A 16,496-nucleotide genomic window follows, 5' to 3' on the forward strand; every position below is an offset into this window, starting at 1 on the left:
GGGTACATCGTCGCCACAAGTTGCTTCCATCGGTGGTGAGTACCGACCTTCATGGCTGTAAAACTTACTTCGACAAGGTATGATCTCTAAACAATGAGGAAACTTGTTCTGATGTTATAATGTAGAATTCGACTTCTGCGTTTAATTTTTCAAAATGTAGGGTTTGAATTCTACATTTGATTTTTGAAACACAGGGTTTAAACTTTGCGTTTGATTTTTTGAAACGTAAGGTTCGAACTCTGCGTTTGATTTTTTAAAATGTAGGATTTAAACTCTACGTAGGGTTTGAAGTCTTCATTTGATTTTTATTTTTTTTAAACACAACGTTTGAACTCTGCATTTAATTTTTTGAAATGCAGGGTTTGAACTCTGCATTTGATTTTTTGAAACGCAGGGTTTGAACTCTATGTTTGATTTTTGATTTTTTTTAGGTTCTATGCTAACTAATTATTTCTTCTATTTGTAATGTGCTATTCTAATAAGCCTCTTTCCTTTCGTTACTATTTTGGGCATGAAGGTGGCGTGGACTACAACATGACATTCAACCTACGTCGAGAACTTCCCATCTTCAAAGATAATGACAAGGAGTGTGTGGATACCATTACTCAAGCCTCTCTAGCGACTCTCAGGATCCTAGTTACAGATGCCCAATTTGAAAACATAGACAACAAAAAGTTTAACAAACCGACATTTCTGTTTGGAGACTCTGTTGAGATTGAGAAGGCTATCATGTATGACGGGGATTATAAATGGTTGAGGAAGGGGGAAGATCGCCATCTCTTTCTACCCAACATAGAGAGGATGTTCCCTTTCTCATACTATCAATGTGCTTCCACTCCAAGGCGCATGCATTGGGATCTTCTCAAGGACCAGGACGGAGTCGTAGTTGGCACTCTAACTTTTATGGCGTCCGCACTGTAGGTTACAACCGACAAGTGTTTGCTCTGGCCCCATGCCTATTTTCAAGAGAATACCCCATTGGTGAAGTAGCTAGCCCGACTAACACCTTCATCCGAAGATTTATGGCAGTGAAAGGCGAATTACCTTCATAGCTATTTAGGTCTTCTGGCTAGGTACATTCTACAAAAGCAAGATGGTGGACCCGGATGACAGAATTTGTTTTGAATGAGTTGGAAGCACCGTTAACTAGATCTGGACTTGGTTGTCCTGTAATGGCTACTAGATATGTTTTGAATGAGTTGGAAGCACCGTTAACTAGATCTGGACTTGGTTGTCCTGTAATGGCTACTAGATATGGAATTGCTCAGAACCATTATAACTTTTTTGTAATATTAGAGTGGTATAATCCGGAGACATGTACTTTCTTCACTCTAGTTGGAAAGTTGGGATTTGTTATCCATGAGATGTATGACATCTCTGGTCTTCCTTTTGGGGATCTACCATACAAGGAGTTTGTTTCAGGAGTAGTGAAGCTTAACCTTTTGAGAAAGCCAGCCCTAAAATTTATGTTACTCTGAAAAGTGATGTGTCACTTTTAGATCTACACTCAATTGATAGGAATGAGAGAAAGTGATATAAAGCAGTAGTCGTGGGTAGAATATCTATTTCAAAATTGACCTATAAGGCTGTTGCTATATCTCGTCTGGCTGTGAGCACACCGGAGGACATCCAAGCCCGGATTGATAACACTACTGCTCACTATATTAATGAGGGAAGAGAGGATATTTTCCCAGCTCAGACCGAATTTGAGAGTTTCCATCATCAAGCGTAAATCCCTATATCGGATATGGCCTTGCTAGTAGGGTATTCCTCATGTTGTAGTTGAAATGTTACGTGGTCCCCTCCAGGCCTGTAGATGCTCTTACTATCGAGGTAGTATACCTAACTGTCCTTTTAGCTCATGGGGTATCTTTAAACCTACTCTTAGCAATGATAACTTGTTTGCAACATGGTTTGTGTGAACTGGCCCTAGATTTTATCCAAATTAAAGAGACAGGTTCTAGAGAAAAGAAGCAATTTACAACTTCCAACCGTCGCGTGCCAATACAGTACACCTATCTTATGGCATGGTACGTTTCTTACTATCCTTCACTGATGAGTGCTTCCTCTTCCCAAGACGACGTGTTCATTCCATTTGCATAACGGTTAGAAGTGGCCACTTGGGAGTGGACATACATAGTTAAGGTTCGTCAGATTTTGTCGAGATATGTTAACTACCACATTATTCACTGCTTCCCCGACTTTGAAGGCAGAGGATATGATAGAGTATTTCAAGATGTGAAGGGTCCTAACGGCTTTACTTTATTGAATAGTGGTGTCTTCCGTTGGCTGCTCAACATCAGGCCATGCTACCTTCTCTATCGTTAGGGAGAAAAGTGTATAATTGAACCGTACCAACCATATAGGTTTGCCCAATAATTTGGGTATGACCAATTATATGTTAGGAATCCTCGGGCTTAACTCGCCGCTGTTGGTAATCTGTACGAAGGAGCTAGGGCTTAGTATTACTCAGTAGCAGGTGGTATCAGGGCAACATTCAAATTGCCGTACAAGATGTCTAATTCTTTTACCTCTGTGGGCTTCCGTAATTGGTACCATGTCGCTTCTCAGATGTCCGAGTACAAGTTAAACTTATCGGATCTGAAAGAGATCATAAAAATGTATGCTTCCAAGAGGGGATCTAAGACGTCTCGTCTAAGAGGAATAGGCGAGTACTTAGATTATGAAGAGGTGACCACTGAGAGGGAAGGGGGTTAAACAACTAAAGAAATTCAAGCTGAGGAACCTCGGACAACTGAAACTCCAAGAACAAGAGCTGCTGGGAAAAGGACTCTCACATCAGAAGAAGTTGGTGAGTATGACAGACGGACTCGTTGTTAATAGCGGATGCTTTCAAGTCCGTGGAGAGAGATGAAAGACAAGAGCCTGCTGCTTCAAGCCCTCCCCATCGAACTGGACTCCGATCCATGGGTCCTGTTTTATCAAGTGGATCTTCTTCCTATCACCCCTTAGATGAGGAAGAGGGTGAGGGTGAGTCGCTTGTTGGGGATACATAATCTTTCCCCATAATGTACCATGTTGCTTCAATAGCTCCAAGTTAAGCTTCAGGTGTTGCTCCTTCTACCACAGAGGCGATACCTTCAACAACTCCATCTGAAGGGGTTAGGCCTCCCGTAGATGAACCTATAGTGGCTGAACCTAAAAAACTTGGCGGAAGTCAATCTCCCTCCACTTCAGCATTACTGCCATCTATAGGTGATATCATTCCTAGCCCATCAACAGGAATCATAACTAAGCCAGCTACGGTCGTGAGTTCCCCTAGACCTTCTGTAGCAGATGATGAGGAGGAAGTGGATTATGATACCTCTTTACACGGTAACGGTGATAATGATGGGGATGATGATAGTGACCATGACGATGATGGTTTCGGTGATTAGGATATTCCACCATCGTCCTCTTCTGACAAGACGTCGTCCTACATCCCTCCTCCCATCAGTAAGTGTTGTCCACTTTGAACTTTCTAGTATTTTCTTTTTATATACTAACATATTTCATGTGAAGAATCACTGACTCTTGTAGCTGAAGAGACTATCATTATGACTTCTCTACCAGAGCAGCAGGCGCTGACAACTCCTCCACCAGAGCAGGCACATATAGTGACAACTCATTCAAAAGAGAAATCACCTCCATTGACGATTTCTCTCAAACCTATGGGGACTGAGAGTACACCATGTTCAGCTCAAGTGGGAGTGCTCATGGCTCTCTCCTCAAGTCCTTCACAATTAGATGTCATAGTGCCTTCTTCGGTTTCTTCACCATTATCACCGACCATTCTCATACCGAGTTCTACAACTTCAGGGGACCCGATGACATCTCATGCTGCTTCTCTAAGCCCGGAGGTCATTCCTTCCATACTTAAAGTTCTTATGGAGCAGTTGGAGAATATGATGAAGATGACAATTGAAAAAGTCAGTGTTGGATCGGCTTCATTCAATTCTTTCAAGCAGATATTATTGAATTGTCTAAGCGGTATCAGATATGTGGACAATGCTCAACGGATTCATCACTGCTCAAATAGTATTTCTCACTTGGAAGAGGACTTGAAAGCTTTGGAAGAATTACATTGTGTTGATTTTACTACTCAGATTACATCAACCTTCGCTGATTTCTAGACTAAAACAACACATAATTATGAAGTCCTACAAAAGAGCTTAGCTGAAAAAGAGCTTGAGATTGCATTCTTGAAGAGCCAATGCGCTCAGAGGCAAGAAGCAGTTTAATGCTTCCAATACCGCTATATAGACCTCTCGAGTAGAAATTGATCGATTAGAGGTGGAGTTGGCCCGATACAAGGCTGAGCTTTGTCGAGAAGAAGGAATCCTGAAAAGGCTCACTCTTGAAAGCGTAAAGACTTATGCTACTTACCGCATAGCGGCCCAGGCTCTTGAGAGTATCCAGAAGGAAGCTACTATGGCTATGCCGGACGAGAATAAACTTAATAAGAGAGCTGAAACAACGATACGAGCCCCTCATTTGGAAAAGCTCTCTGCTATAAAGTCTCGGCTTGCATCTTTTAACTTAATGGGCTCAGGGGCTTAATTCTGTATTGCTCTTTTTGATAAGAACAAAATTTTGTATCACTTTTTAATGTTTTGAATAAAAAGTGATATCATTCTAGCTTTCCACCATTTCTTATGTATCCTATTTTGACTCAAAACTATGAAAATAATTGAAAATGTCAGAGGTGTGATTTGAACTTAGAATAATTTCCCATATAAAGAAAAATTTAGCACTTTTCTTAATTATCATTTAATATAATTCCAAAAATTTCAATCTACTAGGGATGTTTATTGGCTCCCGGACTTGATATTCTGTTTAAGAATCATCAAACCCTTGGAGTTGTGTTGAATGATTATCATTTTCCTGAAAAGAATTAACAAGCTTGTTTCTTCCTGTGTTGCGTTTTTACTTAAAACATTGAAAGAAACTTATAAGTGTCAGAGGTGTAATATTAACGTGACGTAAACTTTCACTTAGAATGAAATTCAAAAATTTTCTTTTTTTTATCACCAGTTGAGGTAATTCTAGAAAAGTTTAATCCGCAGGGGATTTCATGAACACTTGTTACTCACATGCAAAAGAATAACAAGTTGAAATGGGGTTTTAACTGTTAGATATATAGTGTTAACGTAACAACAATTTATGAATTTATCATCCTATTGAAGAGGATTGATAAGTGATTTTGATTGTCAGATGTGTGATATTAACGTGACGAGTTTGTGGACCTATCGCTCTATTAAAAAGAGTTCATAAGTTAATTTTGTCAGAGGTGCAATGTTAACATGACATGAATGATTGTCAGAGGTATGATGTTAATGTGACAAGAGTTTGTTGCAACCGGAGTAACTTTGAGGATCTATCATCCTATTGATAAGGATTGATAAGTAGATTGTCAAAGGTATGATATTAACATGACAGGAATTTGTATACTTATGATTTGAACAAGATTTGTGAAATTTATCACTCTGTTGAAGGTAGTTGATAAATTGATTGTAATTTGAACTATCTTGAGGGATTTATCGATCTGTTGATGAGAGTCGATAAACTGATTTTGAGAGAGGAATTGCTATCACATCGTGGTGATGTAAACTGAATCCAAACTCTATGGAGATGAATGGTCATCGTAAGTGCAATGTTAAGGAATTTTGATAGCTGATACAACTTGGGCCCTGTTGAAAGTGTATAGAGGTTTTGTTAACACTCTGTCAAAAGAGTTTGTGAAACATGACTTTCATGCGAATAATTGTCATGTTAGAAATATGGGTTAAACCCATCGTTTGAGATTTGAAATGCAAATGTGAGTTTTACATTCGATTAATCAAAATGCAGGGTTGACACACGCGTTGAAAGTTCAAAACGTGGGTCTAACTCTATGTTTTGAGTTGAAAAACGCAGGGTTGGGCCTGACGTTTAAGAAATTGAAACGCAGCCATGGGCATTGTGTTTAAGAAGGCTAACCGCCTTACCTATTAATGCTAAGAATACGTTTAGGTGGTTGGGATTCTATTCTAGAATCTCATACTGAACAACAGCTTGGCTGCTATTATAAATAGACCTGAGAGGTCAAATCAAGAGTCATTTGTCTCTTTCTTGTTTTCATCTTGATTTCTTGAATGAGAGCTCTCATTATTTTCAAAGGAATCTCTGGCGACCTTCATCTTCTCCATCCGTCGATATCCATGGTACTCAGGAGGATGAGCTCTAGCTCTAAGAAAGTCGTGGGGATGACTTTGGAAATGCTGCCGGTTAAGGACGCCAGCGGTGTTCTTGCTTTTACGGGCACGCCGTCATCAACGCTGCCACCATGTGGACCTCCTTGTTATGGTAAGTGACGGATGTGGTAACTTGTTTCGACAAGTTTTCGAAACCCTAAATGGGTTCTTGACAATGAGGAAGAAAACTCTTTTTTTTTCTAATTGAGACGCAGAGTTAGGACTCTGTGTTAATTATGAAATGTAGTGTTAACTCCTACATTTTGAAATCTGAATGCGGGTCTTGTGTTTGAGATTACAAACGTGGGTCTTGACCTCTGTGTTTGAGATCGAAAATACAGGTCTTGACCTCTACGTTTGAGATCGAAAACACGGGTCTTTTAACCTCTGCGTTTGAGATTAGTCTTTTGGACTTATATTAGTAACTTATTTTAGCTATTCACTTCTGCTTTTTGTTTTATAGTGTTTTTCCTCCAATGTACTACTCTCTCATGACCATCATTTTAGGTACACTAGTGGTCTAGATGATGACGAGACTTTTGGTTTTCATGAAAGGATTCCCCTATGCAATTTCCCCGATTTAGAGTGGACACATCAGATCATTAAATATAATTAGAAAATATATTTTAGTTTCATACTTATATGCATATATATGATTTTATCAATATCAATTTTATTTAGTTCAATGAAATCATGTTTTAGTGCATTATATGTGTATTTTGATAAAATACTACATTCATTGTTTATAGACTTCATAACAATAGTTTACATCTTTCTTCAAGTCTATAAAATCATTTTGTAAAGTTTCAAAGCATGGTTAAGCTAAAATGTCAAAATTCATATGTTTACATTTTTATGTTTTGGACTATTTTGCAAAATGATGATATTTCTCATTTGGAAAGTCCTTTTAGAAAACCAGTTTTTGTAGCATGTGTATTATCATGTCTACAGTCCTTTTAGAAAACCAGTTTTTGTAGCATGTGTATTATCATGTCTACAATCATTTCCCAAAGTTTCATTATTTTTGGAATTTATTTGATATTTTTAAACAGTGTTTTAAAATCAGCAAACTGTTTTCAAACCTGAAAATTTCATATATCAGTTCACGGTCGACCACCACGGTCGACCGCATCTTTGTTTTTCCCTACGGAGCCAACAGAAACTTTCACGGTCGACCGTCATGGTCGATCGTCAGCTCGAATTTTCCCATGGTCGACCGCCATGGTCGACCGCCAAAGTCTCTAGAAAATTCTCAGCTTCGAAAGTGGCTCGCGGTCGATCGTGAGATTTTCACGGTCGACCGCCGTATACTCCAACGGCTATTTTGTACAGAATCTGATTTTGAATTCTGTGGGCTTTTTGCTCATTGTGTTTTAGGTTTTTGCTGAAGTTTTGAGTGGGTATAAATACCTCATTGCCTTCAGCTCTTCTATTATAAGAGAGTGTTTTTAAAACAAGTTTAAAGAGTTTTAAACAAGGGTTTAAGTTTGGTTTAAGAAGCTTTTAAGCATTTGGAAGTTTGAGTTTGTGAAATCAATTTCACAAGAGCTTGAGGAGATCATCTATTGGTGTTTGAGCATCTAACTCTTCTCTTTCCACTCTTGATCTATTGAGAAGTTTTTTAAACTCAATCTAGCTTTATATTTTATATTGTTTGATTATCATTTTATTAAGCTAGTGTTCATATTAAGTTTAGTTGATTTTATTTTCTCTTTGTTTACACACACACAACCATTGAGCTTATTGTATTTACATTCATAGTATAATTGGGTTGTGGGATTGTGTAACTTAGAGAGTGAGCTTATAATTCGTTCCCATCCATTGTAGAGAACAAACACTTTGTATTGTGCTTATTGTGAGATTCACTTTGTAATACACTTGTACACCGAGAGAAGTGTGTGGCGAGAGTCGGGGATCGTCCCAAGAGGAGTGGTGTCGATTGACGAACCTAGGGAGAGGTTGTATCCGAGCACTTGAGGGAGACACGTCTAGTTCAACACTTGAGAGGGTATAGAGTGGGATTACAAGAGTGTGTTAGTTGTAGAGTTTTCAGTAAACTAGAAAACCGTATTGTGTGGTGTAAACGTTATTCGGGTGAACGTAGAAAACCCGGTTGTGATAGTGGAGATCTCCTCGAGGTGAGGAGCGGAGATGTAGGTCAAGTGGTTAGACCGAACTCCGTGATCATATCATTTTGTTTGTGATTATATTGGCGTTCTTATTCTTGTATTCATATCTTATATCACCTTTGTGTATTGCTCTTCATATTACCCTATCTCTTTTGTAGATTGTTTATTTTACCCTTGTGTTAGTTTATATATCTTTGCTCATATATTTGTAATATCTCATTGCTAGGATATATTCATTTGTTCATATTGCTTATCCTATCTCATAAATCTTGTTGTATTTCATACTTGCTAGGATAACTTATTTTTAATTAGCATTTAATCGGGATTAGATTAGCATAAGACCCTAATCACCGCCCCTCTAGGGTCTAACAGGGAGTTGTAACAATTAAGAGTGAGCATACATTGAGTTATCATTTATATTAGAGAACAATCATTTGTTGTATTGTTGAGGCTAATTGTGAGATAAACTTTGTAATATACTTGTACACCGAGAGGAGTGTGTGGTGAGAGATGGGGTTGTCTCAAGAGGAGTGGCATCGGTAGTAATGCCTAGAGGTAGGTCGTAATTCCGAGCACTTGAGGGAAACACGGGCTAGAGACCAACACTTAGAGGACGTAAAGTGTGATTACAAGAGTGTGGATTATAAAGTTTTCGGTGAACTAAAAAACCAAATTGTGAGGTGTAAACGTTATTTGAGTGATCGTAGAAAACCCAGTTGTGATAGAGGATTTCTCCCCAGGAGTGGGGAGCAGAGACGTACGACGGAAGGTCCGAACTCCGTGATCATCCTTGTGTGTTAGAGTTTGCATTGGCGTATCATTTGTTTATATTGCCTTTGCTCATTATTTATATTGCTCATTCTTGGTCATATCACATTGTATATGAGTGATCGTAGAAAACCCAGTTGTGATAGAGGATTTCTCCCCAGGAGTGGGGAGCAGAGACGTACGACGGAAGGTCCGAACTCCGTGATCATCCTTGTGTGTTAGAGTTTGCATTGGCGTATCATTTGTTTATATTGCCTTTGCTCATTATTTATATTGCTCATTCTTGGTCATATCACATTGTATATCTATCTTACAAAAATAAGTTGTTAATAAGTTTTAATCGGCAATAATATCTAATAAGATTAGCAATAACCCTATTCACACCCCCCCTCTTGGGTACTAACATGAGGTAGTATACCCAGCTGTTTTATTGGCCTATGGAAGGCCCGTGAGTCTCCTCACTACCATGGTAGGCTGTATACAAAGTGGCCTACGGATGTTGACTTCTGAATTCGTTAACGTCCAAGAGATAAATATTGCTGGGAAGAAAGTTTACAAAACTCCCCAACCTCGTGTACCAGTATCGTATACATACTTGATAGCCTAGTTCATGTTGCATTGCTCTTCATTGATGATAAGGCTCGCTAACGATAGCGAGACTTCTGTTCTATTTATGCAGAGTTTCGAGTCAGCCACATGGACCAACATTTACATAGTCCGGGCTCGACAACTCTTGTCTCATGAGGACAATTTTGATGGGGCTGAAGAGACAGGTACAAGCTTTACATATGTAGGTTTTGAAAGATTCTCATATCTGGCGGAGGGCGTCTTCAATTGGCTCCTTACAATTAGAGTGGGTTACTTGGTTTTCCGCCTGAGGGAGAAGTGCATCACCGAACCTTACATGCCTTCTCGATTCAATAAGCAGTTCGGATATGACCAACTTTATGTTGGTAACCCTAACCCAGAGTTGTCTCAAGTCGGGAATTTATACGAGTGTGCTCATGCATGGTATTACTCTACTGGTGGGATCCATGCTCAATTCACCTTGCCCAACTCGCCACCCAGCTGCTCTGCTGTTTCAGGTTTTTGCGACTGGTTTTATGAGACTTCTCGAATTCTGGAGTATAACATGTACACTTCTTGCATTAACAAAATCCGAGAACTTTATGAGTCTAGAAAAGATTTTACAAGGACTCATCTGTCAGAGATAAAAGAATATTTATCCTATGAACAGGAGGCAATCGGAGCTGGAGAAGTCTAAGAAGAGACAACAACTGCTGAGCCTTGTGAAGAGAAGGCAACTAAAGAAATCCTTGAGGAAGCACCCATCGTTGAACCTCGCTCATTAAGATCATCGGGGAAGAAGGCTCTTGCTGCTGAGGAGGAGGGTGACTATGAGAGGAGGGTTCATAAAAGATGGCTCGTTGTTGCCAAAAACTCCAAGAAGGTGAAGCTAATGGGGTACACGATGAAGTCTGCACTTGTCATGCTCCCAGATGATAAAGGAGATAAAGCTCTTCAACCGACTCCTTTTGTTCCTGAGGATGTGGAAGCTGAAGGGAAGTTGAGTGTTAGGGGTTCAGAGTTTGTTTCCTCGAGGGGACCTCTTGATGGGATGACCACAAGACAGGATCTGCTAGAAAATTTTCCTTCTGAAGTTGTTCCTAGATCTGTTCCTACCGAATTTGTAGGTTTGATCTACCCGATTGCCCCTCCTCCGAGTTCAAAAATCCTAAGGAAACTCATGGAACAACTAGAGAGTTCAATGAAATTAACAATCAATGTCATTAGCCTTAAACAAGTTGCTTTTGAGGATTTCGAGCCTATCTTGATTAGCTGCCTAGACAGCATAGAGAGCTTGGGTGACGTGTAATGGACTGAACGTTGCAGAGAGAGCATTATCCTCTTTGAAGTGGAATTGAGGGCCTTTGTAGATTTACAGCATGCCGATTTGAAATCTGAAGTAGAGCAAGCTCTTTCTATGGCTCACATCTCAAAAGTGCATCATCGAGAAGCCCTTCGCAAGAGCTTATCTAAAATAGAGACCCAAATCGCAATTTTGTAGAAGCAGCATGATCAACTACATGCTTAACTAACCACTTCCACCACTGGTCCTACTGGTGAAGAACTCAGGAACGAAGTGGTTGAACGAGTTCGAGAGGCCCATGAGAAGAAGATGTCTGCGCTTAAGTCTAAGCTCAGATCCCTCAAATTGATGAGCCCTGACGCATGAATCTTATATTGCTTTTAGCTGGAGATAAGAATTTTTTGTTTTGTATCATTTTCATGCTAAGTATTGTCACTCTTTATTAGATTAATAATGTTGAATAAAAGTGATATCATAATGCTTTTTTATTACTTTTTCCTTGTTATTTTTTGATTTAAGACAATGAAAATATTAAAAATGCCATAGGTGTAATGTTAACTTATCATGAATCAAAAATTCTCTTTATGATCACCTAGAATAACTCTAGAAAATTTAATCGTCAGAGGTGTAATGTTAACTTGATGACATACAAGCTGGGGAAGGTTTAACATGGTTTATTACTCTCTATTCAATAAAACATGAATAAGCAATCCCCAGTCTAAATAAAATTGATGTTTCAACTTAGACTTGCTGGGGAAAATTAACATGATTTGTTACTCTCCATTCAATGAAACACGAATAACCAACCCCCAGCCTAGGGAAAGCTGATCCATTATTTCAGACTTGGCTGGGGGTTAGGAGAAGGGGACTTCATGGCTTATGGGTAATATTTCTTAAGAAATTTCCTGTTAATAGGCATCACGAGTCTGTCGTCTTTCTAGTTGATGAGACGGTATGCCCCATTTGAATAGACTGGTTCTATTACGAATGATCCTTCCCATTTGGGATTAAACTCTCCTTAGTCTTGTGTGTCATCACCATGGGTTATCTGACAGCTAGGACCAAACCGCCTTTCTTAAAGATTCACTCTTTGACCTTCTTGTTATAGGCTTTGGAGATTCGAGCTTGATACAACTCGATGTGTTGCTGAGCCTGAAGTCGCCTATCATCCAATACTTCAAGTTATTAAAGACGCAATTGATGTTGTTCTTCATCCATCATCTCGGTCGCAAGGGCGACTCTAAGAGACAAGATCTGGATTTCTAACGACAATACGGCTTTGTAGCCATATACCAAAGAGAATGAGGTGGCTTTTGTAGGGGTCTTCACTGTTGTACGGTAGGCCCATAAACATTCGCCAAGTTTTTCATCCCAGTCACAATGGCTCTTGGAGACAAACTTCTTGAGAAGCTTCACAATAGTCTTGTTGAATGCTTCTGCAAGGCCATTGGCTAGCGGATAGTATGCCGTCGATGTGACACTTTGGATCCTGAACTTGTTGCAGAACCTCTGAAAACCATGACTGACGAACTGAGTTTCATAGTCATGGATACCGAAATGGTAAATGACGTGATGTTTGATGAACTTGATCACGTTTGAAGCTTTGGCTTCTTTTAGCGGAATTGCCTCTGCCCACTTGGAAAAGTAATCTGTCACTGCCAAGATGAACCAATATCCTTTGGCCATTGGCGGAGTGATGGGTTCAACAATATCCATTCCCCACATCTCAAATGGCTAAGATGTCGATGTTAGATGTAGGTTCCCTGGTGCCTGATGAATGAAGTCATCGTGGATTTGGCATGCGTGATAATGTTTAGCATAGTCGACGGCATCTGAAAACATCTTTGGCCAATAGTAGCTAATTCGTCGGAGATGGTCTCCTAACTTAGCTCTAGATTGATGAGCTCACACATCCTATCATGAGATTCCCTGAGAGCCTCCAGTGCTTCTCTTCTAGAGAGGCAACAAAGTAAGACTCCATCATGTGATTTACGGTACAAGGTTTGAGAGACCGCGTCATAATAGAATTGAAGAGCCTTCCATTGGATAGTGGCAACTTCTTTAGCATCATCAGGTAGTATCCTGTACAAGACATAATCAATATATGGGAATCACAGATCCTGGTTCCTGCTCAATTAAAGTTGCACTGGCGATCTCCGTTGTAGTCTCATTTGAGCAGTGTTCTAAGGGAAGCTTCGGGTGGTACAAGTCACAGCCCATGATGAATATCGTCGTCTCTTCTTTTGGTAGCAATGCTAGAAAAGTTTCCAACGAGACTAAAGCATCTGCATATGTATTATGGGCTCGTGGGATATATTAAATGAAGAAGCCTTCAAACTTTTAAGCTAACTCTAGCACGGCGAAGTGATATAGGACTAAGTCCTCATTACGTATTTTATATTCTCCTCGGACTTGATTCACAATAAGCTGAGAATCACCATAAACCTTGAGGTGTCGAATGTTGAGCTCTTCGGCCAATTACATCCCTAATAGAAAAGTATTGTACTCGGCTATATTATTGGTGCATGGCTCGATTAGAGAGAATCCTCTTGGGATTACATGACCTCCTGGGGATATAAGTACCACCCTTACGGTAGCAGTGATTCCTCTATTAGGGTTTGCTCTAGACGTACCATCAAAGAAAAATTTCTATATTTGTATAACTTCTTGAGTTGCACAAGTTTCAGCAACTTCATCTGGTAAATCTTCATATAATTTGGACGATTCATATACCGGATGGTCGGCTAGGAAATCTGCCAGAGCCTGACTTTAATAGCCTTCTAGGGCATAAATTGCACGTCATATTGTGATAAGAGGATTGCCCATTTTGCTAGATGACAATTCAGAGAAGATGACTTTGTCATGAGCATTATCAAAGGATTTACCTTAGAGATGACGTGAATTGTTTGCCCGACCAAATAGTGTCGCATATTTTGGATAGCAAACACTAAAGAAAGGCACTCCTTTTCCACCAGATTGTATCGATGTTCCGCTCTAATCATGATTCTGCTAAGGTAGTAGATTGCTTTCTCATGTCCTTGGTCATTGTTCTGAGTTAATAAAGCTCCAAGAGAATGATCTATGACCCTTACATATAACAGGAAAGGTTTCCCTGATATCGGGGCCAGAAGAACAGGTGGTTTGGTGAGGTATCTCTTAATCTCCTCAAATGCCTTTTAGCAATCTCCATCCCAAATAAATGAAACTCCTTTTTTCATCAACTTGGTGAAGGTCTGGCAGCATCCTCAGAGGTTTGATATGAATCTCCGGATATACGCCAATCTGTCTTGCAAGCCTCAGATCTCTTTGATATATCTTAGAGGTGGTATTTCTTGGATAGCACAAACCTTTTCTAGGTCGAGAGAAATTTCCTTAGATGTGACTATGAATCCCAGGAATTTACCGCTAGAGACTCCCAGGAATAATTTGGTTAGATTCATCTTCGGTTGATGTGCTCGCATGATGTTGAACATCGTCTTCAAATCTGCAAGATGATCGCCTCTATTTTGGCTTTTTATTGCAATATCGTCTACATAACATTCTATCTTCTTGCGTAGATATTCGTGAAAGATTGTATTCATGGCCTGTTGATAGGTTGCACCAGCATTCTTTAATCCGAAGGGCATTACCGTATAACAATACACCCGTAGGGGTGTTCTGAAAGCAGTATGCTTTTGTTGGCCTTTTTGTTTTGATGATGTTTTTACAAACAATTTACAACTAATATTGTTTGTCTAGTGTTTGTGTCTTCTTATTTATTCTAGGTAAACAATGAGTTAGAAGTTGGATGGAATTGTGCCATAACGATCATATCAATGGAGGTTGGTGGAATATCGGTATGAAGCAATACAAATTAAGTTAAAGATTCAAGTTCAAGCTTCATCCGCATGTTTTCCAAGAAGAGCTTATTGAAGATCAAGATCATTACTTTGTATACTAGTTTAGGTTTTATATTATGTCTGTTTAGTACTTTAAGCTCAATATCATATGCACACACATTTTATTGGTTTCTATGTATATATATATATATATATATATATATATATATATATATATAGTTATATATATATACACATTTTAGTTTTTGGTTTATATGTATATATATAGTTATATATATACATACATATTTTGGTTTTCAAGTTTATATATAAATATGAAATTACATATTTTATATTTATTGTTTTGATTTGGTTTAGCTTTATACAAATAAAACAAATATACATTCTTATTTTATGTTTCATATATATCATTTTGTTAAATGCATATTAAGCAAAACTTTATTTTTGCATAATATTGATTTTTTGGTTTATAGACTTCACAATAATAGTTTATATGTTTAATCAAGTCTATAAAAGTGTTTTACAAAGTTTCAAAACTTGGTTTATGTCAAAACATCAAAATTCAAGTATCTAATGTTTTCATGTTTTGGACATACTTGTAAAATGATGATATTTTACAAATGGGCGGTGCTATTTGTAACATGTTCATTTTCATGTTTACAAGCATTCCCCAAAGTTTTATATTTTTCTAAATTTGTTTGCTATTTTTAAATCAAGTTTAAAAATAAGCATTTCTGTTTTAAACCTGAGTATCTGAAATATCAGTCTGCGGTCGACCGAAGGGGTCACGGCGGTCGATCGCCAAAAGTCCAGAGACTTTGCTTTGTTCTTTATCCTTTCATGGTCGACCGGCCATGGCACTGTCGTTGACCGCCAATGTTACCGTTGCACAGTAACGGTAACATGCTGATTTTTTAGTGGGATTTGGGATTTTCTTGGGTTGTTTTCTCCTACCCTATATATACCCCCATTGCATTTATCATTCCCACCTACCTAAGAGAGTTTTTAAACAAGTTTTACAAGAGTTTAAGTTTTGTTTAAAAGTATTTAAAGTTTGTTTACGAGTTTGTGAAGAAATTTTCACTATAGCTTGAGGAGATCATCCTTTGGAGTTTGGTCATTCAACTCATCTTCCTCTGTCTCTCTTGTCATCTAGAAAAGTTTATCTAAACTCTTATCTAGCTATTTATATGTTTGGTTTTCATTTTCATAATCTAGAATTTATTTGAGTTTAGATTTGTTTTTTGATTATACTCATTGTTCACACATAACCTATTGAGCTTATTGTATTTGCATACATAGTATAATTTGGGGTTGTGGGATTGTGACTTTGAGTGAGGGATTTCATTGTTCTCATCCATATTAGAGAACAAATTATTATATTTGTACTTTCATTGTGAGGATACACTTTGTAATACACTTGTACACCGAGAGGAGTGTGTGGTGAGAGACGGAGTCACCCCAAGAGGAGTGGCGTCGGTAGTAAAGCCTAATGAGAGGTTATAAATCCGAGCACTTGAGGGAGACATGGGCTAGAGAACAACACTTAGAGGGTCTAGAGTGGGATTGAGAGTGTTGATTGTAAAGTTTTCGGTGAGCTAGAAAACCGAGTGTGAGGTGTAAACATTTTCGGGTGAGCGTTGTAAACCCAGTGTGA

At 38.7% G+C, this 16,496-nt stretch overlaps 1 protein-coding gene across 1 annotated transcript; it reads right to left on the reverse strand.

Moving 5' to 3' along the window:
• Nucleotides 12,186-12,716, reverse strand: LOC109833251. Its single transcript, XM_020400860.1, has one exon. It carries the CDS (start codon nucleotides 12,714-12,716, stop codon nucleotides 12,186-12,188), a length of 531 nt encoding a protein of 176 aa, XP_020256449.1.

This window comes from Asparagus officinalis, chromosome 1, assembly GCF_001876935.1.
Source record: "Asparagus officinalis chromosome 1, Aspof.V1, whole genome shotgun sequence".
In the NCBI taxonomy this organism is placed as follows: domain Eukaryota; kingdom Viridiplantae; phylum Streptophyta; class Magnoliopsida; order Asparagales; family Asparagaceae; genus Asparagus; species Asparagus officinalis.

Coding starts and splice junctions, on each gene's coding strand:
- LOC109833251 (XM_020400860.1), bottom strand. CDS start 12,716: ATGGATATTGTTGAACCCATCACTCCGCCAATGGCCAAAGGATATTGG.